Source organism: Ictidomys tridecemlineatus, chromosome 3, assembly GCF_052094955.1.
Source record: "Ictidomys tridecemlineatus isolate mIctTri1 chromosome 3, mIctTri1.hap1, whole genome shotgun sequence".
In the NCBI taxonomy this organism is placed as follows: domain Eukaryota; kingdom Metazoa; phylum Chordata; class Mammalia; order Rodentia; family Sciuridae; genus Ictidomys; species Ictidomys tridecemlineatus.
In genome coordinates this window covers 14,826,923-14,853,110 of record NC_135479.1, presented here as the reverse complement: position 1 = coordinate 14,853,110, position 26,188 = coordinate 14,826,923, and the positions used below count along the sequence as shown (strand labels likewise).

Sequence of the window (26,188 nt, the reverse complement as noted above, 5' to 3'; positions counted from 1 at the left end):
ATAAGAGCCACCATTTTTAAAATCAGGGAATTTTGTCTTAATTTTCAGGCTCCATGAAGTAGAATAGCTAGCAACTAAGCCTGCTTTCTTGTGTGGCAAAAATAAGCTATTGCTGAGTAAGTGGCTCTCTACTTTATAGACAAGGCATGCATTTTCCTTGTTCACATCAATCCCTGTTTTCTTGATGTTTAGGCCACTTGCTTATAGTCAGTTATCAGAACACTTGCTTTGTAATTTTTCTTTTGGTAGAGGAATATTTTTCCAAATTCAGTTCTGTTACATAATCAGAAAATAAAAGACTGAGGGCGATTTAAGAAAAATTAGCATGGGGGCTGGGGATGTGGCTCAAGAGGTAGCACGCTCGCCTTGCTTGCGTGCGGCCCAGGTTAGATCCTCAGCACCACAGACAAACAAAGATGTTGTGTCCGCCGATAAAATAAAAAAATAAGTAAATATTAAAATTCTCTCTCTCTCCTCTCTCTCTCTCCCTCTCACTCTACTTAAAAAAAAAAAAAATCTGGTGAAATAAATTTACTTTGTAAGGCTATTGTTTTAAAAAAAAAAAAATTAGCATGCTTCTTGAGAAGATTATTCCTGTTTATTGGAGTGCAAGAAAAGTATGTTTATGTGGCAAAAGAATACAACTTTTTATTTTTTAACATTTATTTTTTAGTTGTAGGTGGACACAATACCTTTCTTTTATTTTTATGTGGTGCAGAGGATCGAACCCAGTGACTCATGCATGCTAAGCAAGAGCTCTACCTCTGAGCCACAACCCTGGCCCCAGAATACAGCTTTTCTTATCATGGCTTTATTCATTTATTACCAGCTTGGCACCCATTAGATATTTGAGTTTCTCACCTTTGCTTTAGTCCAGTTCAAGTACTTGTTGAAAGTATGTACCTAAAAGGAGATAGGGCCAGAATTCACCTCTAGCTCTCAAATTTTTCATGTTGTTTTATTCTTTATCTGAGTTCTAGCACTGTGTATTTCTGCCACATGAACTATTCAGGACATTCTCATATGCTTCCCTAAATTATTCAGGACATACATGTACCTTACAGTGTAATAGATATTTAAGTAAATATGTTAAATGATTCATTCTGAAAGTAAAGACCATAAATGATTTGCTATGTTTGAGATGTCTTGAACCTATTGTGTTTTCTTCCTCTTCTTGAGATGTGTATGTTTCCTAAGAGCTGTGTTTTCAAGAGAACCTTGTCATTATTTCTTGAAATCCCTAGTTGATGGGATTTCAAGAAATAAAGAAACATCAGTTCCTGATTTTCTAGGTTTAAATTTAGATTTAAATTATAGTAGTGGCAGCTGACATAGCCCCTTTTGAATGAAAGTAAACAAGAACATCCCAAATTCTCCTGCTTGGCATTTAAATAGTTGAAGTTGTTTGGAGGTTAAATCTTGGTGTGTGGTATCAAGGAGTTTTGCTTGTTTTAGAGATTGAATGTTATCTGATCTAGAAGAACATGTTGATGCCTAAGTGGTTGGTTTTTTTGTTTTGTTTTTTGATACTGGAAATTGAACCCAGGAATGCTTTACCACTGAGCTATATATCTAGTCTTATTTTTTATTTTAAGAACATAAGTCTCACTGAGTTGCCCAGGCTGGTCTGACTTACTGTTGTCCTGCCTCAGCCTCCTGAGTTGCTGGGATTACACCTGGCTGTTTGCATTAATTCTTTTTTTTTAGTTGTGACAGACCAAATATTTTTTTTATTTTATTTGTTTATTTTTATGTGGTGCTAAGGATTAAACCTAATGCCTCATGTGCTAGGCAAGCACTCTTGTCACTGAGCAACAGCCCCAGCCCTGATTGTGTTAATTGTTTATTTCACATGTCGGTTTTTCTAAAAAGTCTAAACTTTTCTAGTACTTAAACTAGATGATTTATTCTTAGGTAGTGTTCTAAAGAAAGATTTAGTCTAAAAAAAAACAGTCCTTCAAGTGTTGTGATCTGATCTATTTAATGTGTTAAATTGTATCCTGTTTAATTTATAATAATATGTATATCTTGTATCTGACAGCTTTCAATTCCTTGAAAAGTAGATTGTGTTTAATACTTTTTTAAAAAATAATTACTCTCTATTGGGAACATTTGATTTAGCAGAACATCTAACCATGCCATTATGTACATAATCACATTTTTAAAAATCAAAGATAGAAAAATTTACATTGCTTTATGACAAACAGTTGTGCAGAATATGTATAACCTTAGGAAATCGTGTAAATCTTTTGATATTGATTTCAAATGTATAAAACAAAGGAACTATTTAGTAGTGAATGTCAGTTTACTGTGCATAAGAATTGGCTAAGGAAAATGAAAAAAAACTACACATTTAACTCCATCACCAGGTATTCTGATGTTGTAGGTCTAGAACAGAGTTTTCAACTATAGAATTATTAGTGTTTGGGGTTGAATATTTTTCTTATGACTGCTATTCTATATATTGGAGAATGTTTAATTGCTTCTCTGGACTTTGCCAACTTGTAACACCAACCTCCCTCGCTCCCCAAGTTTTGATAACCAGAAGTATCACCAGACCTTACCAAATGTCAAACGCAGGTTAAGTACCCCTTTCCAAATGGTTCTCAGATCCAGAAAATTGTATTTTTTACCAGGCCCACTGGTAATCTAACATAAGTGGTCTCAATTTACACTTGGAGAAATCCTGATTTGCCTGAATTTTAGCCCCTTTAAAGCCATAGTTAAATCATTAACTTAAAAAAAAGTGACCCATTGTTATGTGTTTGTGAGTCAAATGTTTTTGTTAATTTTTCTGTTCATGGTAGAAGTATATATATATTACAGATTAAAAATTTTTCAGTCTAGCTGGGTGTGGTGGCTACTTGGAAGGCTGAGTCAGGAAGATCACAAGTTTGAGGCCAGTCTGCAGAACTTAACAAGACCCTGTGTCCAAAAAAAGAAAAGAAAAGGGCTAGATACCCAGCTTGATGATAGTACTTGCCCAGCATGTGTGAGACCCTTTGTTTAATCCCCAGTACTCCCAAAATAATAATATAATATTGAAACAAAAATCACACAGTCCATGTATAGCCAAGATTTTAGAATATTTGGATTTTTCTCTTTCAAAAATAATTATCAAAAGTGGACTTTGATTATATCAAAATGCAGTTGTCAGAAAATAACTAGGGATGGGGTTGTTGCTCAGCAGTAGAGCACTTGCCTAGCTTGTGTGAGGCACTGGGCACTGGGTTTTAAGCACAACTTAAAAAATAAAGAAATAAATAAAACAAAATAAAGGTATTGTGTCCATCTACAACTGAATTTTAAAAAAAAATAACTAAAGCTGTGACAATAGTTGTTCCAATCTGAATTCTTTTGTTTGTTTATTTTTATATGGTGCTGAAGATCGAACCCAGTGCCTCACACATGCTAGGCGAGCACTCTATCACTGAGCCACAACCTCAGTCCCCCAATCTGAATTCTTTATAAAAAAATATTTCCCAGGCTAGGGTTGTGGCTCAGTGGTAGGGCGCTCGCCTCGCACCCTGGATTTGATCCTCAGCACCACATAAAAGTAAATAAGTAAAATAAAGGTATTGTATCCAACTACAACTAAAAATATATATATATTTTTTTTTAAATTTCCCTTTCAGTGTTTTTAGTTATTGTGATTACATATGATCTTTTGTTTCATTAGGATCAGGCAGCTAGAGACATGAAGAGGCTTGAAGAAAAGGACAAGGAAAGAAAAAACGTAAAGTAAGTTGTTTTCTTCTCCCTTACCATGGTTATTTAAAAATTACTAAAGTACTGCTAGGTCTACCTTCCCAAAGTTTATAGAGGAAGAAAAAAAAAGTATATAAATATCTTTACTTAGTCTTGGGTTGTAGTTCAGTGGTAGAGCACTTGCCTAGCATGTGTGAGGCACTGGGTTCGATCCTCAGCACCACATAAAAATAAATAAATAAAATAAAGGTCCATCAACAACTAAAAAAAATATTTAAAAATAAATATCTTTACTTGAACATATTTCTATATCTTGAATATTTTTATAGGTATAGAGATGGCAAAAAATCTTTGCATTTCCAATAATTAAGAGGTATTCTGTTTGAAAGAATAGCATTTGGTCTTCAACTTATAAATAATTGTGGTAAACATAAGAAATAAATTACAGTGGGGTTTAGGAGAACATAATTACTGAAGTTTTGGTTCATTCTTTTGAGTTTTGTCCCATAATTAGTATAAAATAATCATGAGGGCTGTAGTTGTAACTCAGTAGTAGAGTGCTTACCTAGCATGTGTGAGGCACTGGGTTCGATCCTCAGCACAACATTAAAAAATAAATAAATAAAATAAAGGCATTGGGTCCATTTACAACTGAAGTGACATCATGCTTTAGTAACCATAGTCAGAACTTGAATACTTTATTTCCTGGGAAAGAAGAAACTTCTCTTTCCCTTGCTAAATATATTCCTAAGGCTTTTTCTATCAGACATGGTTGGATTTTTCTCTCTATTTGCTTGCCAGTCAGTGGTTCAACCTCTTCCCAGAGTTCCTGTGCCATGTGGAGGTTCAGCCCTCTTTGGGTGTTCATGATATATTGCATTCTCTTCCAGCTGTCCTAGCCTGGTGGTGTTGCTTTGCTAGTTGCCTTAGGAATACTGTGTTATAGATAGGCTGAAAGTCTGATTAGAACGAGATGGTGGTAGGGGCTGGGTTTGTGGCTCAGTGGTAGAGTGATTAGTGATTGCCTAGCATGTGTGGGACACTGGGTTTGATTCTTAGCACTGCTTATAAATAAATGAATAAAATAAAGGTCCATCAACAACTAATTTTATATATATATATATATATATAAAAAGATGGTTGTGGATGGGCTGGGAGTATAACTCTGTAGCAGAGCTTTTGCCTAGCATGCACAGGGCCCCCAGTTTGATGCTGAGTTACCCCGCCTCCCCACATACACACAATTCTTTGAGGAAATAGTTGGATATGGGAACTAAACAACCATATTTTGTGTAACTGCAAGAAATGCAGCAACTGGCAGTAGTTTCCTTCTCTATATGAACTGCTTAGGAGATTTAGTTCCTATCCCCCATCCACAAGGTAAATGATTTTGGCTCAAAAGTTTATTCTAGAGCTAGAAACACTGAGAGATTGTAAGAAATTTGTGACATTCTTCCTACTATTTACTAAATGCAGGCTTTTTATAAAGTATGAAATATTTTTCACAGCTGCGTTGTGTTTGTTTTATGGGTTGCCAAAGCTAGGATACTTTGGTGTCTACAGAAAGTTTTTACTTCTTATACTCATATTAATAATTGATATTTCTAGGGATACCATGTCATCCCATTCAAAAGAAATGCCAAGTGTAGCTCATAGAGCAAAACCACACATATTTGATGGGTGGATAGTTTACAGTGTGCTCATTGCTGCTTTGTTATTGTTAGTGTTGAGAGTTCCTGTTCTGCATGGAATCCAACACTAATTTACTGTAAGTATGGAGCTGGGTATGTGGAACATTTGCAGGGAAGTTTGTTTCTCCGCTTGTTTTTCCAGGGGTATTCGAGATGACATTGAAGAGGAAGATGACCAAGTGAGTTCCTATGCAGTATTTCTATCTTTTATTTTTACCCCACAAAGTCTGTACTGGGAACAAGCTAGAATTTGCCTTTACTGAAATGGCCATTCCTTACATTGAGCAGGGAATGTCATTTGACTTGCTTCTTTTGTACCTGTGTGATCAATTGGTAATATACCATAAAGATTCACATGACTGTTCCCAATTTTGAAGTTGGAACTTTTGATCAGCTGACATCAAAAACAAACATGAGCTTCATTCAGCTTTCTTTCTTTAAATCTAAAATTAAAAGTTTATTTTGATAAATCAATAATAGTATAGGAACTATTGATGGCCTTTAGAATATCTAACCTCTAAGGGTTCTGTTTATGATTCTTATATTTGAAAATGGAACATTAATGACTGTCCGTTAGTATTTCTTTTTTCCATTGTTGAGTTTTAGGGTGGTGAGAACCAGGGTAAGCAGTAGCCCTTTCCAGGTTTGTGACCTTTCTGATCAGTGTTTACTTCCAAACTTGGATTGGTAAAACTCCAGCATGTGATCTATAACTCTGGACAGTTAGATAGACACCCCACCCCAGGAAGGCTATAGAATAGACAGATTTGTAAATATTCTGCTAGACAAATTATTTTGTAGTACTAATTGCTTTGTTCATTTCTTATGATTCTTCTCCTAAATACTGCTATTATAAAAGGATTATTACTAGTAAAAGTCTTGTCTTATTTGGTAGGTATTTAAACTGTGCAGTCTTCTGGTACAGTGTGCACTCATTATTGGAAAAGAAACATTTTTCAATTGTACTTGGGTGTGATTGTGTCCTTGTGCTTTCCTGCAGGAAGCTTATTTTCGATACATGGCAGAAAACCCAACTGCCGGTGTGGTTCAGGAGGAAGAAGAAGACAATCTGGAATATGATAGTGATGGGAATCCAATCGCACCTTCCAAAAAAATAATCGATCCTCTTCCGCCCATTGATCATTCAGAGGTATGGTGTTTCTTGCTGAATTTATTATTATTTCAAAAGGATACAGTTTTCTTTAATATTAATATTTAGGTTTTCCCAGTATCTGAATACTCTAATGCCTTGAGAATTTTTGTACTTGGGGATCTTTTCTCCCTGTTGAGGCTTTCACAGTCTGTGGTGTTACCAAAAGGTATAGCTGAATCACTTGCTCTCGTTTAATTTTAAAATATTAGGAGTTTTTTTTCCAAGCAACTGTATTTGTTTTCCAGAAACAGTGCTTAACTATCTTCCTTTCAAATGGGCCTTGGGTCTTCATTTTTTTTTAGTTGCTATAAATATTATTGCCCCCTAATAGGCAGATCAGAGCCTATTTATTCAAAGTAGAGCCAGGAATTATGAGTTCCATAAGTCAAAAAAAGGAAAAGAGACTGTCGTTGTACTTGAAAAAATATCAGTGCTTTTTCCAAGTTAAATATCAGATAGAATTTGCATATCCTAGTGACTAGATCTAGAGCAATGGTTCTCAGAATATGGTCCTAGGACCCCTGAAAGAGCCATTTCAGAGTCTATAAAAGTCAAAAAAATTTTTTTGATACTAAGAATTTGTCTTTTTCATTGTATCAGCATTTATACTGATAGTATAAAAGCAGTATAGGTAAAACTATTGCCACCTTAGTATGGATGAAGATAGTGGCACCAAACTGCTCCAGTAGTCATTATATTATTCCCTACAAGACCATTTCGATTTATATATTTATTTATTTTTTAGTTGTAGTTGCACACAATACCTTTATTTATATGTGGTGATGAGGATTGAACCCAGGGTCTCGCACATGCTAGGAGAGCTACAACCCCAGCCCCAAGACCATTGCAATTTAAAAACGGGGTTGGGGAGGTGCCTGGCATGATGGCTCAGTGGTAGTGCGCTCCCCTGGTGAGCGCGGGGCTCTAGGTTCGATCCTCAGCACCACAATCAACTAAAAGTATTGTGTCCAACTGCAACTAAAAAATAAATATTTTTTAAAAAGGGGGCAGAGTTCGTCTAAGAATACCCTTATAGAACAGATTAAATCTGATCCTTGAGTTACATGTCTTTTTATTTTTTGGTATTAGGGATTGAACCAAGGAGCACATAACCATTGAGCCATATCTCCAGCCTTTTTATTTTTTATTTTGAGATAGGATTTCACCAAGTTGCTTAGAACCTCACTAAATTACTGGGCTGGCTTTGAACTTGAGAATCCTGTCTGAGCCTCCCAGGTCAATGGGATTACAGGCATGCACCACCGTACCCACAAGTTAAAGGTCTTTTTTTATTCTGCGTGTCCAAAAGGAAAGAACACATAAAATATTTCTATTGGCATACCAAAATATGATAGTTGACTCCAGAAAAAGCATTTACATGTTTGAATTGTAGGCTGAACTAGCTGTTTTATTTTCATGGAACATTATTTGTAACTGAGAAAATTAATGATACCTCAAGGAAATCAATTATGTTTATTACCAGTGCTAAAAATTAAAACTTTCAAACAAAAATTAGAATTTGGAAACTTACATTCACCATAGTGAGCTCGACAGTTTCTTAAGTCTGTGGTGATAAAATTGATGATGACATTAATGAATATGAATTTTAAAATTCATAATGAGCTGTATCAGCATTTAGATGATCTGCATACTATCTTAGTGAACCAATATTTTCCATGTGATCACTATTATAAAATCATCAGAGTCCATCAAAATACTGTCATGAGCAATGTCTTTTTTTTTTTCTTACACCTAGGGATGCTTTACCTTTAAGCTACACCATAGCATTTTGTTTTGTTTTGTTTTTGAGACAGGGTCTCTCTGAGTTGCTGAGGCTGGCCTTGAACTTGTGATCTTTCTGCCTCAGCCTCACTGAATTGCTGGGGCTTCAGGGGACACCAACATGCTGCCTAAACCAATGACTTTTAATGTAATTAGTATAAAAAGTTCAGTGATTTGGTATCAGATTACACAGTGAAAATAACCTTTAAGAAGTGACCACTAGTGGGCTGGAGTTGTGGCTCAGTGACAGAGCGCTTGCTTAGCAAATGTGAGGCACTGGGTTCAATTCTCAGCACCACATATAAATAAATAAAAAATAAAGGTTCATCAACAAATTAAAAAAAAAAAAAAAGTGACCACTAGTCAAGTTTTAGTGTGGTATCAAAAAAGAATAGAAACTGGGCATGCTGGCACACACCTATGATCCTAGCTGTTGTGGAAGCTAAGGCAGGATCAGGAGTTTAAAACCAGTCTCCACAACTTTTCTAGGACCTAAGCAACTTGGCAAGAGCCCGTCTATAAATAAAATATTAAAAAGGGCTGGGGTTTTGGCTCAGTGATTAAGCATCCCTGGGTTCCATCCCTGATACCAAAAAATATATATTTTTTGCTTAAAAAATGTATTATAAATAATTTGTTGGTAGAGAATCATTTAGGCAAATTCTGTTGAACAAAGGGATGCTTATTACTGAGCTACATCTCCAGCCCCTTTAAAATTATGAGACAGATTCTCACTAAATTGCCCAGGCTGATTTGCAAGTCTGTAATTACAGGTTTGTGCCACCATGCCCAGTTAGCCAAATTCTCATGTGGTAGTATGCTTACGTTTTGTGTCCTAAAGTAATCTATGAAATGAGCAGCAGAAATGACTGCTGCTCTTTGGAATTAAAAATGTTTAACTGATTTTTGTTTGCTTGTTTAATCTTGCTAGGGATTTAACCCAAGAGTACTTAACCACTGAGCCACATCCCCAGCCCTTTTTATTTTTAATTTTGAGATAAGATCTCGCCAAGTTGCTGAGGCTGACTTTGAATTTGTGATCATCTTGCCTCCACCTTCCAAGTTGGTGGGATTACAGGTTTGCTCCACTGTGGCTGGCATTACAGGCAATTCAAGCAATTCCTTGTTTTTAAACAGAGTAGGGTGCCCTCTAATGGCTAAAGCTTTTCTCTTAATTATTAGCAGTGTTTCTAAATGCCTAGAACTAGGTGAACAACTTAATCCAAACATTTAAATGTTAGAGTGAACTATCATCCTTAAAATACTTGTTCTCTCAGGACTTTGGCATTGTAGAAATTCTGTGTTCTGCTTCTAGGTTGTTCAAATCTGAGTTGTCACTAGGAATATTAGTTTATACCTGTAATCTTGTATCTTTGTGTTGGGTGTGGGGGGTGCTGAGGCAGGAGGTTCACCAGATCAAGGCCAGCCTCTGCAATTTAGACCTTGTCTCAAAATAAAAAGGACTGGGGTAAAGCTCCCTTGGGTTCAATCCCCAGTACCCAAAAAAAAAAAAAAAAAAATCTGAGGTGGTGTTAAATGATGGTCTCTTTGGGAAGGAGATTGATATTTATAAGAAAAGACAGAGACTGTACTTTCTGGAATGTGTGTCAAGAATAAATGAATTCCTTTGTTCTTTCTAGCAAGAAGGGGATTATTTGTATAATTTTGTAAAAGATTATTTTGCATTAAAATCAAACTTACAGGATTGACTCTTGAATTCTAGACTAACTTTGAATAATTGGACCTGCAGATTGACTACCCACCATTTGAAAAAAATTTTTACAATGAGCATGAGGAGATAACCAACCTCACTCCACAACAGTTAATAGATCTCCGACATAAGCTCAATCTTCGGGTAAGACACTCATTTATCAAGTATTTTTATGTTAATAATAGTTAGTGTAGGTTTGTATTCTTGCTTTTTCAAACTAATAACCTTGGATTTTTTTTTCTAATGGTCTCTGAACTGCCTTTGCTAGAATAATAATTATATCCATTGGGCTTACTTGATTTGATTGTTTAAGTCCTCCAGATGACCTTTTAGGATAGGACATTTTTTTCTTTCATGTATTCATTCAACTTTATATGTACTGTCCTGTGTGGTATATCAAAGAATGATTAGAAAGCCTCCTCTTTAGGAAGAGGAAACAGGATTACTAGATGTGAATAACATGAAGTCTTAGAATATTTTGAAATTTTGATACACTTTTTAAGTCACATATTGTGTACCTTTTTTAAAAAGAAGAAATGAAGGGGCTGGGATTGTGGCTCAGCGGTAGAGCGCTCACCTAGCACGGCAGGGCATGGGTTCGATCCTCAACACCACATAAAAATAAAGGTACTTGTGTTGTGTCCATCTACACCTAAAAAATAAATATTTGAAGAAGAAGAAGAAATGAAGACCTTGTAAAAATACATATGCACTACTTTCAGAATGAGATGGTTTTAATTGCTTACCAAAATGTTTTGGGTTGTTCATTGGCTATATTGTTTAGAGTCCTTCTCATATTAGTTAATGAAACTTAATATACTCATCTACTTTGATGCGAATAACTTTCCAGTTCCTCTGCCTTATTGGTTGCTACATGAAAACTGCTTTTCAAGAGGTGTATGTATGTGCTTGCATGCATGCACATGTGTGCATATGCACATTTTTTTGTGCTTATTTTCCCAGAGATTAACAATCCTCCATAAAATCTTTTTTTTTTTTTTTTGAATGCTTATTTTTTAGTTGTAGTTGGACATAATACCTTTATTTTATTTATTTTCACGTGGTGCTGAGGATCGAACCCAGGGCCTCATACGTGCTAGGCAAGTGCTCTACCACTGAGCCACAACCCCAGCCCTCCATAAAATTTTTAATGAAATCCTTTTTGAAAATGTCAGCATCATTGGGGAAGCATTGAAAGGTTACCACTTTTGGAGACAAAATAGAGATAATAAACCCTGTTCTTGACCTGGGCATAGTTGTAACAGAGCTTGATAGTGGCTAAAACATCACTAGGGGATACAGTAACTCTTCTAGCAATATTTTTTGTAACCAGTGGGTATAGACTTGCCTTAATCTGAGTTTATATGCAATTTTTGTTTTGAGTAAATTTTATTGGTTTTTTTCCTCCTACCTGGTTAATATTGATGCAAAACTAGAAAAAAATTCTTTTTTTTTTTTTTTTTTTTTTTTACAATTCATTGAATGGGTTTTTGTTTTATTTTGTTTGAGATAATTTTTATTTAAAAGATTTTTAGGTACTTAGTCATTTAAAACCAAGTGACAGTTATCTCGGGAGTTGTTTATATGAAATCCTCATATTATTTAAGGTTTTGCCTTTTCAATGCATACTTTTGGCTACAGATTTATGTTATCACTTTTTCATACTCAAGCTAAATGTTAGATCCAGGTAAGTGTTGTTGAACTTCAAATATTATTTATATTGTCATACAAGTCATTCCTGGAAGTTGTCTCTATCTCTAGGTTTCTGGTGCTGCACCTCCTAGACCAGGAAGTAGTTTTGCTCATTTTGGATTTGATGAACAACTTATGCATCAGATTCGGAAATCTGAGTACACACAGCCCACTCCAATACAATGTCAGGTAAGTAAACATAATGAAAGAAAAATGAAGAAGAATGATATTTAGTGACTGTATTTAGTTGACAACAAAGTCAAAACAGTAAAATAATGTTTATTGACATGGGTAGATGGTACAAATACTTCTTCTGACTTTGTCTTTAATTTTTCCTCTAATTAAAAGGGGGTGTGGGACATAAATAAAATCCAAGAGGATTTTTTAAACTTTTAAAAATTAAAGAGCAAGTGTGAATTATTCACCCCTCTAGGAAATTTTAAGTGGCTAAGAAATGTTCTTTTATATCTGATAAATACCTTGAAAACATGATATGAAGAAAATAATCAGTTCTACCTTAACAGAAAAAGATTTGTGGGTGGACTGGAGTCGTGGCTTAGTTGGTAGAGCTCTTGCCTAGCATGTGGGAGGCACTAGGTTCGATTCTCAGCATCACATATAAGTAAATAAATAAAGGTCAATCAACAACTAAAATTAAAAAAAAAAAAAAGATTTGTGCATGGACAACTTGAGCACTAACAATGATTAGAATTGCTTTGTCCATTAGTTGAAAATTCTCATTTATTACTGAAAGATAATAGCTTCTGTTTCCCATTCATATATGTGATTTACTTATTCCTAAACAACTGTCTGTACCTTCTAAAGGGGAGAACATTTTTTAAAATTTGAGCAGCTACTTCCATTATGAATTGCAATTTTGTATTTCTGCATGTCAAACAAAATGGAGTCAGTTATATTCCATAAATGGTAACTGAGCCACATGAAGAAAATGATGATTTTTTCCAATAAATCAAGAAGCTTGTGGGAATATCAGATTTTTTTCACTGTTTGCAGTCAGTATGCATAGCCCAGGATATTTTTGTTTCTTTGGAAATAAATGTCATTAATGATCATTTGTCCTTTTTAAGGATTTCCTTCAGTTCATCTTTAAAATAGAAATTTTAGAGTGGATATACTTTACTTTTTCTCCAGGGTGTGCCTGTTGCATTAAGTGGTAGAGACATGATTGGTATTGCCAAAACAGGCAGTGGAAAAACTGCAGCCTTTATCTGGCCCATGTTGATTCATATAATGGACCAGAAGGAATTGGAACCAGGTGATGGACCAATTGCAGTGATTGTATGTCCTACTAGGGAGCTTTGTCAGCAGGTATGTGCTTTGTATAGAATGCCTCCTTCCCAAAGTGGATTAGCAAAAGACTACCCAGTCAAGTGGATAGAATAACCAGGAAACTTTTTTTTTTAATTATGATAAGTATACACAGGATTAACCATTTTAGGAATATTTTAAGTGTACAATTTGGTGGCATTAAACACGTTCATACTGTTGTGCTACAAGTAGATACACCCTTTTCTACTGTTTTTAGAGGGGAAAAAGATATTACAATATGGGAATTGTTTGTATTCCAAGCTCACAATGTTTTTCTCTAAGTGTATTCATTTTTTTTTGATAGAAAGGCAATTACAGAATCAGGAAGAAAAGTTAATTTAAAAAAAGAATAATCAAGGCAAGATTTTAGACAGCTTGATTTTATGAATAAAATTTTAAGCCATGTTTCAAGTTTTCATTTTTTTTATTCTGTGTTTTTCAGAACTCCCTCTTGGGTTGTGATAGAGGTATTTATTAGTGTCACAGTTTGTTAATATGTTATTAACAACTTTGTAGATCCATGCAGAATGTAAGCGGTTTGGGAAAGCATATAATCTTCGATCAGTGGCTGTGTATGGAGGAGGGAGCATGTGGGAGCAAGCCAAGGCCCTTCAGGAAGGGGCAGAGATTGTTGTGTGTACCCCAGTAAGTATATCATGTCTAAATGGCTTTTCGGCCTCTCTTTGTATGGAAAGCATGGTTAGTTTTGAAGGGAATTCTCCCCCAAATTGTGGTAAAGCAGGGTTGAGACTATCCTCTGGTTTTGGTTTAATTTTGATTGGTTGACTAAAACAGCAATCCATTAGGAATATCTGTAACATACAAATTAGCAGCTACAAGTTTCTATTTCAAATAGTTTTTCTTATGCTCTCCTAGGAAGTGGATCGTAGTAAAACTAAGATCTTCAAGAGTCAGAAAGATACTCAGAACTGCCTAGAGGATTGTGATTTAAACATTAAAACCCATCAATAAGGCTTTAAATCAGATAATTTCCAACTATCTTACAAAAATTGTTCTGGCCACAAAATATAAACTACATTTAGGTAAAGGAAGATTCTAATTGAGTTTTCAAAATGTCTGCCCTCTTGAACTATATAGTACATAAAGTTCCAGGCTGTCAGACTATATTATCTATTATTATTTAAGACTTTTGCCAGGCATGCAGTTTTGGAAAGTTCTTGGGTCTGTGATTATATTTATCATTCACTTTGTGCATTTTTTAGGGTCGACTGATTGATCATGTGAAGAAGAAAGCTACTAATCTTCAAAGAGTCTCTTACCTTGTATTTGATGAAGCAGATCGAATGTTTGATATGGGATTTGGTATGCCTTGAATACCAGTTTCTTCTCTCTATCCTCATACTAGTTTTTTCCATTTTTCTAGATTTAGCCAATGATTTTCAGCATAAGAGAATCTAAAAATACTCCTTGATTGGATTAGATTATAGAGCTATAAGAGATAAACTGTTTTTTAGAGTTTTCTCAGGAAAAGTATGTTAGTCTTGATTGGGTGAAGGAAATTTGAAAGCAGCTTTGTATAGGGAGGAATATTTTCCATTATTCTTATTCATGTGCTGTTGATGTGGAAGTCAAGGTCTGTATTCTTGGGTAGGTGAATATTAAGTCCTTTGTTTTCCTATCCTTGATTTTTCTGACAGTGTAAACTTCTAAATAACCATCTTTGCTAATTGATATACCATGTAGCTCAGCTTCATGGGGGGAGAGTTTTTTGGAGTTTCATACTGAATGATATGGCAAAGAGTTTCAGTTTCTTAATTCTTACAACTTCTCATGAGGATTTTACTAAAATGACTTTTCGGGCCTCCTGAAATGTATTACAGGGTTATAATATTAACTTTACCGTTGTTCTTCCAGAGTACCAGGTTCGATCCATAGCAAGTCATGTTCGTCCTGACAGACAGAGTATGTATGAAGCAGCTTTATCATAAATCACATTTATACTTAGAATGAACACCTATTTTTATAGACATAGTTATGGAACTAAAACCAATCATTTGTATACTGCTTCAAGTCTTACAGAGCAATAATGACCATTTATCTGAGCTGACAGAACCTTAGCAGTTGTAGACTATAACTACCCATTTTCTTCAATGATAAAACCAAGATTCAGAAATTGAATGACTTGTCCTAGCTTACACAGTATTATCAGTGAGTAGAAATTGCATAATATAGATCTGATTTGAAATCAGAAGCCTTTTTCCTCAATCATACTGACATTTCTTGATTGAAAAAGGTAATAAAAAGTAAAATAAAGGAAAATCTTTTTTCTTTATTGAATCAGTTTCTAACTAAAAGTTAAGATGGGTTTATGGTTTTTTTTGTTTTTTAAACAAAAAAAAAACTGATTCTGGGTTTTTTGGTTTGGTTCGATTTGGTTTTATTTGTTACTGGGGATTGAGTCCAGGGATGGCTTGACCACTGAACCACTTCCTAGCCTTTTAAAATATTTTATTTAGAGACAGTATCTCACTGAATTGTTTAGGGCCTTGCTAAGTTGATGGGGCTGGCTTTGAACTCACTATCCTCCTGCCTTAGCCTCCCGAGCCACTGAGATTATAGGCATGTTCTGCTCCACCTGGCAAAGCTGAGTAATTCTGAATATTAAGGAAGCTTAATGGGTGTTCAGTAAAATAGTACTGTTTCTTTAACAGAATTTACTTTACTTTTTAGCTCTCTTATTCAGTGCAACTTTTCGGAAAAAGATTGAAAAACTGGCGAGAGATATCCTAATTGACCCTATTCGAGTGGTGCAGGGAGATATTGGAGAGGTAACACCTTAAGCAAGGCTGGATGGGACTCCAGTGGGTTATTTCTTATATTATGGAGACAAAAAATTGATTCTTCACTATGGAGATTTTGAAAATTAATGCATATTTATAGATGAGGCAACATGTTTTAGATTTGCTTTAAAATACATAGAAGTAGTAGTTGAAATAAGATTGGCAAAGTGTTGATAATTGTTGAAGAAGCTCAGTGACAGGTACATGGGAGTTGATTCTGTTCATTTTGCTTTTTTTGAATGTTTAAAAAATTCATAATAACGGCTGAGGATATAGCTCAGTTGATAGAGTGCTTGCCTCATATGCATAAGGCCCTGGGTTCAATCCCCAGCACCATACAAAAAAAAATTCATAACAAAACTTTTTAGAAAAAGCTTTTAAAGAAACAAAAAGGTCTACCTGAAAGACTCTCAGTGAGTTACAATAGAACTGACATTTTAAATGATTATGTGAAGAAGTCTGCATAGGATGTAGTGGGATGTCTTTTAGGGCCTGGTGAAAATAAATTACTGTTTGATTTCTTATTTACATGGCCTATGTGAAAAATTTCTCTGGATTGGATTTCATAATTCAGTTAAGCTGCTCAGAAAATTACTTAAGTTGCTTGTCATGTTTTTGAATTGTATTAAAAAATTGTGGGTGTGGGTGTATCATGTGTATGTATAATATGGGGGTTTTTTATTGTTGTTTTTTTTTTTTCTTGGTTCTGGGGATTTAACCCATGGGTGTTTTACCACTGAGCTACATCCTCACTCTTTTTATTTTATTTTGAGACAGGATCTCACTGAGTTGCTGAGGGCCTTGCTATTAAGTTACCGAGGCTGGCCTTGAACTTATTATAATCCTCCTATCTCAGGCTCCCAAATTTCTGGGATTACAGATGTGTGCCACTTCACCTGGCAATTTAAAATATATTTTGTATAATATTACACAATAATTGTACATATTTATGGGGTACAGCATATTTCAGCATGTATGCACACAAACACACGATATATTGAATACAGATCAAGGTAATTAGTATTTCCATCCCCTCAAACATTTTACATTTTACCATTTCTTTTACTTTGGAAGCATTCAAAATTTTCTCCACTAGTTTTTTTGAAATACATTTTTAATTGTCAACCAATTATTTCTTGCTGTGTTTATTATTCAAGAAATTTTTAGTGTAGTTGATATTTTGACATTGTCCAATTTTCATTTTTTGATTACCTTCTATGTATATGTATGAGTGGTGCTAGGAATAGTGAGTGGGAGGGATCCAGAAGAACTCTCTTCATTAGGAACAATCAAAATAGATATATGAAAAAGTATTGCCAAGAATTAGGACATACAAACTAGATAGTATGTATACATAGAGGGAGAGAAGTGTAGGATGATTTATAAAGAGAGGTAACTTTTTTTTAAGAGAATTTATTTATTATTTGATTTTATTTTTTTAAATACACAACAGCAGAATGCATTACAATTCTTGTTATACATATAGAGCACAATTTTTCATATCTTTATATAATGTATGTTCACGCCAATTCCATGTCTTTATAAATGTACTTTTTTGCATTACAATTCGTATTATACATATATACCACAATTTTTCATATCTCTGTTTGTAAACAAAGTAGGTTGACACCCAATTCATGTCTTCATACATGTACTTTGGATAATGATGTCCACCACATTCCATCATCCTTGCTTATCCCCTGCATCCTTCCTTTCCCTTCCACCCCTCTTCCCTATCTAGAATTCATCTATTCCTCCCATGCTCCCCTTCCCTACCCTAGGGATGAATCAGCCTCTTTACAGAGAAAACATTCGGCATTTGTTTTGGGGGGATTGGCTAACTTCACTTAGCATTATCTTCTGAGAGGTATCTCTTAAGCTGTACTTGATATACTTAAGGAAGGACCCAGAGAGAACAGGGATCATTCAGGATTCTTCAGATGCAGACAACAATGTCACAATAACTTATTTCTTCCTCCTAGGCAAATGAAGATGTGACACAGATTGTGGAGATTCTCCATTCTGGGCCTAGTAAATGGAACTGGCTTACCCGGCGTCTGGTGGAATTTACTTCTTCCGGGAGTGTCCTCCTGTTTGTTACTAAAAAAGCTAATGCTGAAGAGCTAGCCAATAACCTTAAGCAGGAGGGTCATAATCTTGGGTTGCTTCATGGGGACATGGATCAGAGTGAAAGAAACAAGGTCATTTCCGACTTTAAGAAAAAGGACATCCCAGTCCTAGTAGCCACAGATGTTGCAGGTAGAGTATAAATTTCACAGTAACTATAACCCATTACTCTAAGGGTGCTGTCTTTTTCTGTTGTGAGACCCATATTCATGAGCAGGCTGAAAAACTCCACTAGCCTGGCTGACTTCACCCCACAGAGCAGCAGTTTAGTACAGTGATAACAACCTGGAGTTTGGGATACCACTTTTCCCTTAATGTTTCTCTCAGAACAGAGTATTGATACAGCTAGAAGACACCTGGGAAAAAAAGGTTGTACCCTTATTGTGTGTCTAAATATGGTAGGTATCTTACATTGATTGTTATTAGTTGGGCATACTTCAGTCAAGATCAGAAAAGTAGCCAAGTGCAGAGGTGCATGCCTGTAATCTCAGCTGCTCAGGAGGATATCACAGGAGGATCTCAAGTTCAGAGCCAGCCTCAGCAACTTATCAATTCAGCCTAAGCAACTCAATGAGACACTGTCTCTAAATAAAACATAAAACAGGCTGGGGATGTGGTTCAGTGGTTAATTACCCCCCAAGTTCAATATTCAACCCCTAGTACAAAAAAAAAAAAATCAGAAAAGTTTTTGAAATTTTGGGGGACTGGAGGATGTGGGGCAGGGGGCAGGGTGTACCAGGGATTGAATCCAAGGGCGTTTAACCACTCAGCGGCCACATTCCCAGCACTTTTTAAAATTTTTGTTTTGAGATAGAGTCTCACTTCTTAGCTTAGAACCTTGTTAAATTGCTGAGACTGGTCTCAAACTTGCAGTCCTACCTCAGCCTCCCAAGCCACAGCAATTACAGGCATACACCACCACACTCAGCTGGAATGTGATTTTTTATTTTGTTCTGCTATTTTATTAGCTACCCTAAAAACTGGTATTTTTCTCTCAGGAGAGAAAATGCTCAGCTTTAAAACAGATTTGATCCCTGAGTACAGTGGCTTGTGCCTGCAGTCTCAGCTACTCTGCAGGCAGGAGAATTGTGAGTTTGAGGCCAGTGTAGGTAATAGAGTGAGACCCTATCTTCAAGAAACACATTTCATACATGTATAAAGACATGAATTGGTGTAACATACTTTATATTCAAACAGAGATATGAAAAATTGTGCTCTGTATGTGTAATAAGATTTATAATGCTTTCCGCCATCGTGTATTTAAAAATAAAACCAATTAAAAAAAAGAAAGAAACACATTCCATGTCAGTTTGTTTACATAGTTCAGATAAAAGAGAGAGGCTTTGCCAGTTTATTGATGGCAAACGATAAGCCATTGCATTAGTGGCCCAGCATCATAGAATCTGTTGGGGTGATATTTGTTCTAGAAGGTAACTTATGTGCCTATACTGCAGCTCACCAGACTCATACACTCTGCCTAAATAAGCGAAACTAGTTTCTCAGAGCTCAAGCATTTTTAGTTAGTTTGATCTTCTGGCTCCAGGTAAAGAATATAAGAATTTGATTGCTTTTTATTTCAGCCCGTGGTCTGGACATTCCTTCAATTAAGACTGTCATTAATTATGATGTGGCACGGGACATTGATACCCATACTCACAGGATTGGCCGCACAGGAAGAGCGGGTGAGAAAGGTGTAGCCTATACCCTGTTGACCCCTAAGGACAGCAATTTTGCTGGTGACCTTGTCCGGAACTTGGAAGGAGCCAATCAGCATGTTTCCAAGGAACTTCTGGATCTGGCAATGCAGGTGAGGGGATAGGCACACTAAAGATTGCCTCAGGTTATACAGCTAAGTTATATTTCAGCAGGCAAGGAAAATAACATGGACAATTGACAAGAAAATGGGTTACAAGGTACAGAATGGAATTATAGGATATTAAAATTCATCTTGTCTATCCACTCATCCTCTCATTTTAACAATGTCTGTGTTGAAAAGCTACTCCTTGCTTTGTGCTAAAATCTGTCCTTGTAATTTCTACTGTTTACCCCATGGCACGCTTATGAACAATATCTGCTTTCTTAATGCTGCCTCCACCCCTAAAAAAAAAAAAAAAAAAGTGGGGCGGGCTTCTCTTTTGGAGGCCTAAAAATGAGTGGTATTTTTAAGAAAATAATTGTGTGGTGCTTCTAAAGTGTTCCTTACAAACTGAGATCTCAGACCTTTGACTACATGTTGATTGCCCTCTTCCAGAGATGCCTCAATCTAAAACCGAGTCATTCTACCAAATCAAATGAGGCATCTTAATGCAATTCCCAAATTACAGAGCAAATTCTGATATTGGAAACTGTTTTTAAATCTATGTTAGATTCATGGACCAGCACACAGCTGTGTCAGCCTATAGGTAGTGTACCTGTAGTGTGGCACTACCTGCATTTCTGATCCTAGAATAAAGGAGAGAGGAGACGAATAATACTTCCTCCCCATTTCCTTGGTGGAAGAGAGCCAATGCTAAACTAAAAATTTGAACTGGATACATTTTGTCTTTGGCACTTTCTTAACATTTCGTTTCGTACTTCATGTTCTCTCTGTTTAGCACTTTTCCCAGTCATGGCTACCTCTAAAGTACTTTTCTTTTTTAATAATGAATGTCAGATAAAGCTTTTAACTTCCCATAGGTGTTTGTATTCTTAAGATAATGTGAATAAATCTAGTGAACAGTTTTTAGGCTGTGGTCAAGTTCAATGAAAACTTTTAAGACAGTGGGTAAATAAAATTTTCAGTTATGTGGTTTCTAGTCCTTCCTGAGAGTCTTCCTAGGGTTTACTCTAATAAGCCAAATGAGCCTGGCTTTTTTTTTTTTTTTTTTTTTTTTTTTTTGAACCAACCAGTTCTTTAAAGTTAAGTGGCCAAAATGGCTACTCTGCCTTTTAAAATTTACCTAATCGCTTCCCTTCCCTCAGAAGGAAGCCTTGATGGAAGGAATAATAAAGGAAGCCTTAGATATAAATGTGCATCTAAACCTCCTAACAAATTTGGTGGATTAAACTACTGAAAGCATCCAGGTTGTGGGTTCTATGAATATTTCTTCCTTGCCATAAATAAATTGGCAAATAGTTCTTACCTCCCTTTAATTTCCTCTTTGACCTTGTCTTCTTCCTCTGGGCTTTTCTCCCTCTGCTGGCTTAACCTTGAATTGTGTTCAATGCAGAATGCGTGGTTTCGGAAATCCCGCTTCAAAGGAGGAAAAGGCAAAAAGCTGAACATTGGTGGAGGAGGCCTAGGCTATAGGGAGCGACCTGGCCTAGGCTCTGAGAACACGGTGAGTTCAGACTGTGGTAGTGCTCTTAGAGTCAGTCCATGTCTTAAATGATGGTAGGATCTGATCTACCTAAAACAGCCCTAGAGTTTGGGGCTGGAGCTGTGGCTCAGGGATAGAGTGCTTGCCTAGCATGTGTGAGGCACTGGTTTCGACTCTCAGCTCTGCATATAAATAAATAAAATAAGGGTCCAATGACAACTAAACAATATTTAGGGGGGGGAAAACCCAGAGTTCAAAATCTTGCCTGGCAGATAGCATCTATTTAATCTACTGATTGAAGTAAATGTGGTGCTGGCTCATGAAGAAGCATCTATGTGTACTTGGCTGACCAGCTTTGCTTAGGAAATTAGTATAGATGTGCAGTGGTTCTCAGATTATAACCCCTGGACTAGCAGAACATAGACTAATCTCCCACCACAGACATGGTGACTCAAATTCTTGAGGGGGACCACCAGTCTCTCTTTATAAGCCCCCCAACAATGACCTATAGCCTGCTGTTAAAAACATTGCCAGAGAGTCGGTGTATAATCTCTAGCTGTATCTTGTCAGGAATGATCATACACTCTTTGTTGTTTCTCCTCTCTCTCTACCACCATCCCTCCCAGATAAGGTTCTTGCAGTGTTGCCCAGGCTGGTGTCCAGCTCAAGGGTTCAAGTGTCCATATTGCCTTAACCTCCCAAGTAGCTGAGTCTACAGGCAGGTGCCACTATACCTGGCTTATGCTTTGTTTCATTTTGTTAGAATTTCTGAGACAGGGTCTTGCTAAGTTTCCTAGGCTGTTCTTGAAGTGGTAGGCTCAAGCAGTTCTTCTACCCCAGCCTCTGTAGTGGACAGGACTCTAGATGTGCACCAGTAGACTTGGCTTCTGCTTGATTTATGTCTTGTTAATTCCTAAGCCATGGAAGAAAGTTGCCAGTATACTTCTAGAACATTATAGCTAACTTGGCATCTTTGGTATATAAATACTCTGTTCCCACAGTATAATAATGATACTGCAAATAATAGTGATAGCTAATAGTTACTGAGCCTTTGTCTGTGCCAGGGCCATTCCAAGTATTAAATCTTCAACCCAGTATAAAAATACAGACAGTAAAACTGAGGTGCCCAAAGTTACACACTGGTAAGTATTGAAGTAGAAATTCAGACTCTTAATGATCTTGATTCAGAGCATAAACATTGTACAGTATGCTGTACTGGTGGCTTTTCATCTTTAACATTTTTTTTATTTAATTGAATGTTGTGTAAACAATTCATGGTTGGGCTGGGGCTATAGCTCAGTGGTAGAGCATTTGCCTCCAATGCATGAGGCACTGGGTTCCATCCTCAGCACCACATAAAAATTAATAAATAAAACAGATTGTGTTCATCTATAACTAAAAAACATATTAAATAAAAAATAAAAATTCATGGTCAATTTTGGGCATAATTAATCTGATGGAATTTTTTTTTTTTTTTTTTGGCGGTGCTGGGGATTGAACGAACGCAGGACCTTGTATATGTGAGGCAAGCACTCTAGCAACTGAGCTATATCCCCAGCCCTCTGATGGGCATTTGTAGAAATAGAATTACTGGGTTGAAGGGCATGAACACTTTTAAGTGGCTTTTCGTCACTGCACCTTTTCTTACAAAGTGTTAAGTAATTTTAAAAATATCCAGTTCCCATTCCAGTCTGTGGCAGTTGGCTCTTCCACCTATTTTTCCATTCTCATGGATACATTTATTTTTTAGGACCGAGGAAATAACAACAATGTAATGAGCAATTATGAGGCTTATAAGCCTTCCACAGGAGCCATGGGAGATCGGCTGACAGCAATGAAAGCAGCTTTTCAGGTCTGAAATAAACATTTTGCTAAAATAGCTTTCAGTAGTAACTCGTGAGCAGTGATGAGGGGGCTGGTCTTCCTGATGGTAGTAGATGAGCGGATAAAGTTCATGTAGAATAAGGCCTTTTCATTGCTTGGATTGCACATTAAACTAACAGTACCTTACCTGGGGGTCTACATACAGAGCAAAAACCTTTGTGCTGGTCATCTGTATCTGTCCTAGCCAGAGTCTGGGATTACTGTACTACAGCAGGATTTTTTCTACAACCTGTGATGTTACCCACCTCCAAGACTTTCCCAGTCTAGTTCAGAGTAATTGCCATGTTCTTGGCTAAAACCAGTTTGATGCTGTTCATCACTCTACACATTTTTTTCTTTTCTTTAAAATGTAGTCTCACTATGTTGCCCAGACTGGTCTCAAAATTCATGAGATCAAGTGAGCCTCCCTAGTAGCTGGGATCATAGGCATGTGTCACCATGCTCAACTTTCTGATTAACTGGCTGGGCTTTAATTTTAATCTACAGATTAATCTGTACCAGACTGATGGTTCCAGTTTGGGCCCATGATTGTTTTTCTGTTTTTCACTAATAGAGGGATTCAGAAACCCTTGTTTAGGAATCTAGGATTTATTATTCAGATTTGAGAAACAATGATACATAGTGCACATATTGTCACATCAACAAGGTCTATAGCCACATTTTACATAATTAAGTAGAAACTAAATAATAGCCTTCTATCCATTCAAATTAGGTTTTGCTGTCAAACTTTCTTTTTTGGTATTGGGGATTGAACCTTGGGGTGCTTTACCATTGAGCTATATCCTCAGTCCTTTTTAAGACAGGGTCTCCCTAAGTTTCTGAAGCTGGACTCAAATTTGTAGTTCTCCTGCCTCAGCTTCCCAAGTAATCAGGATTGTGAGTATGGTGCTAAGGATTAAATAAACCCATGGTGTTGCACATTGCACATTCTAGGTCTACTTCCCATCTGCACTCCCAGTGCATTGCTGTGAAACTTTTTCAAAAATGTTTTGTTTTTTGAACTTGTGGTATTTTTGAATTGTAAATAGCAGACTGCAGACCATAAATATATTGAATTACTATAAACAGGCTTTATTCTAACCTGTCTGGCAGTAAGTGTTGATACATTGAGGTCCATCTATCCACAAAAATCTGTTTTCCTTTACAGCACAAGATCCAAAGGGCCTGTGCTATGGGGGCCATCAGGATACTAAAGTCATAGAGCCTGGATAGCTAATTTCTGTGTGATTATTACCAAATTTATATGTATACTCATTTCTTGAATTTGTTAACATAACTACTACTGGTGTCTTTCTTTCAGTCACAGTACAAGAGTCACTTTGTTGCAGCCAGTTTAAGTAATCAGAAGGCTGGAAGCTCTGCTGCTGGGGCAAGTGGATGGACTAGTGCAGGGAGCTTGAATTCTGTTCCAACTAATTCAGCACAGCAGGGCCATAATAGTCCTGACAACCCCATCACCAGTGCCGCCACCAAGAGCATCCCAGGCTTTGGCAATACAGGGAACATCACCAGTGCTCCAGTGACCTACCCTTCTGTCGGAGCCCAGGGAGTCAACAACACAGCTTCAGGAAATAACAGCAGAGAAGGAATTGGGGGCGGCAATGGGAAGCGAGAGAGATATACTGAGAATCGGGGTGGTGGCCGCCATAGCCATGGAGAGAGTGGCAATCGGCATGGTGATAGTCCACGGCACGGAGACAGTGGTCGACATGGAGATGGATACCGCTACCCAGAAAGTAGCAGCAGCCGCCATACTGACAGCCACCGGCATGGGGAGAACAGGCATGGAGGAAGTACAGGCCGGCATGGGGAAAGCCGGGGTGCAAATGATGGTCGGAATGGAGAAAGCAGGAAAGAAGGTTGTAATCGTGAAAGCAAGGTGGACCCCAAGGTGGACAGCAGCAAGATGGACAAGGTGGACAGCAAGACAGATAAGACAGCGGATGGTTTTGCTGTCCCTGAGCCACCCAAACGCAAGAAAAGTAGATGGGACAGTTAGAACATATGTGCTAAAGCGTGAAATCAGTTGTCTTTAATTTTATTTTTAGAGATTTTGGTAACTAGGTGTCTCAGGGCTGTATTGGGGCCCAAGGTGTAAGAACCCCTGCCCTTAGTGGAGAGCAGGAGGGCAGAGACATTACACCTTCATCTGAATGATTGTTCAGATGCTTTCTTGGGAAGCTATTTTGGTCCCAGCAAGCAGCGAGAGCTGGGTAGCTTCTGTTGGCTCTGGGTGAGTTTCATGAGGGTAAGTGAAGGTACTTCCAGAGAAAAGGGCCTTGTAGGGCACAAAACTCACTCTGTTTATATTATAAGTAGCTTCTATTTTTTACTAAAATGTCACCTTATAAACATCTATAAATTGAGTTTCTTTTTCTTAGCTATGTGGCCAGGCAGTCCCCTTTTTAGGAGTTGGTATCTAATCCATTGAGCTGTTAGGGATGTTTGGGAAGCAATTTGGTGCTTCCAGACATTCACAGGGAAGAGAGATGCCCAATTCCAAACAAGAGTTGACTCTCAGGTCCCCTAGCGAGATTTATATCCAGCCCTGAGACATGTAGGAAGAGGCAGCCTTCCAGACCTAGGCTTTTGAGATTTCCAGAGATACTATGATTAAAAAGAAGTGATTACTCCTGGAAAGGGTTCCAGGAATGCCCCAGGTCTGAAGCGTTGCTAAATTAAAATTTAAAAAAAAAAAAAAAAAAACCAACAGCTTTTGAAGTGTCTTCTATTTCGTTGTATTTTTTTTTAACTTGCCCCAATGGTAGAGATGTCTTTTGCTGAAATGATTGATGATTTTTGTTCTATCTTGTTTATAAAAGGAAAAGAAATATACAAACTTTGAATTTTGTGACTTTGTGAAGGTTTCTTTAAGATGTGCATTCCTCTTTGCTTGCTCTCTAGTAAATGTTTTACTACTGGGACCTATGATTGTCTGTCATTTCTACTTTAAAATAGTTAAATTATGATTTGACACAGTAGGGGAAAGTACTTATTAAATCGTCAGAAAA

At 36.8% G+C, this 26,188-nt stretch overlaps 1 protein-coding gene across 3 annotated transcripts in view; it reads left to right on the top strand.

Annotated features, from left to right (window-relative positions):
• The window catches only part of Ddx42 (DEAD-box helicase 42), a 43,847-nt gene extending 17,746 nt beyond the window's left edge, over positions 1–26,101 (top strand). For 2 of the 3 annotated variants that reach the window (XM_021728407.3, XM_005328202.4), the window contains exons 4-18: positions 3,680–3,741; positions 5,542–5,578; positions 6,400–6,549; positions 10,085–10,189; positions 11,807–11,926; positions 12,890–13,066; positions 13,583–13,711; positions 14,290–14,389; positions 14,942–14,989; positions 15,758–15,855; positions 17,850–18,126; positions 19,575–19,801; positions 21,204–21,314; positions 23,044–23,145; positions 24,478–26,101. In XM_021728407.3, the coding sequence (XP_021584082.1) occupies positions 3,680–3,741; positions 5,542–5,578; positions 6,400–6,549; positions 10,085–10,189; positions 11,807–11,926; positions 12,890–13,066; positions 13,583–13,711; positions 14,290–14,389; positions 14,942–14,989; positions 15,758–15,855; positions 17,850–18,126; positions 19,575–19,801; positions 21,204–21,314; positions 23,044–23,145; positions 24,478–25,176 (2,442 nt within the window). In that variant the 3' untranslated portion in view covers positions 25,177–26,101. Of the gene's footprint in view, positions 1–3,679; positions 3,742–5,541; positions 5,579–6,399; positions 6,550–10,084; positions 10,190–11,806; positions 11,927–12,889; positions 13,067–13,582; positions 13,712–14,289; positions 14,390–14,941; positions 14,990–15,757; positions 15,856–17,849; positions 18,127–19,574; positions 19,802–21,203; positions 21,315–23,043; positions 23,146–24,477 lie in introns of those variants that run through there. The other variant, XM_078041887.1, reaches the window with a different exon arrangement.
• The last annotated feature ends 87 nt before the right edge of the window (positions 26,102–26,188 follow it).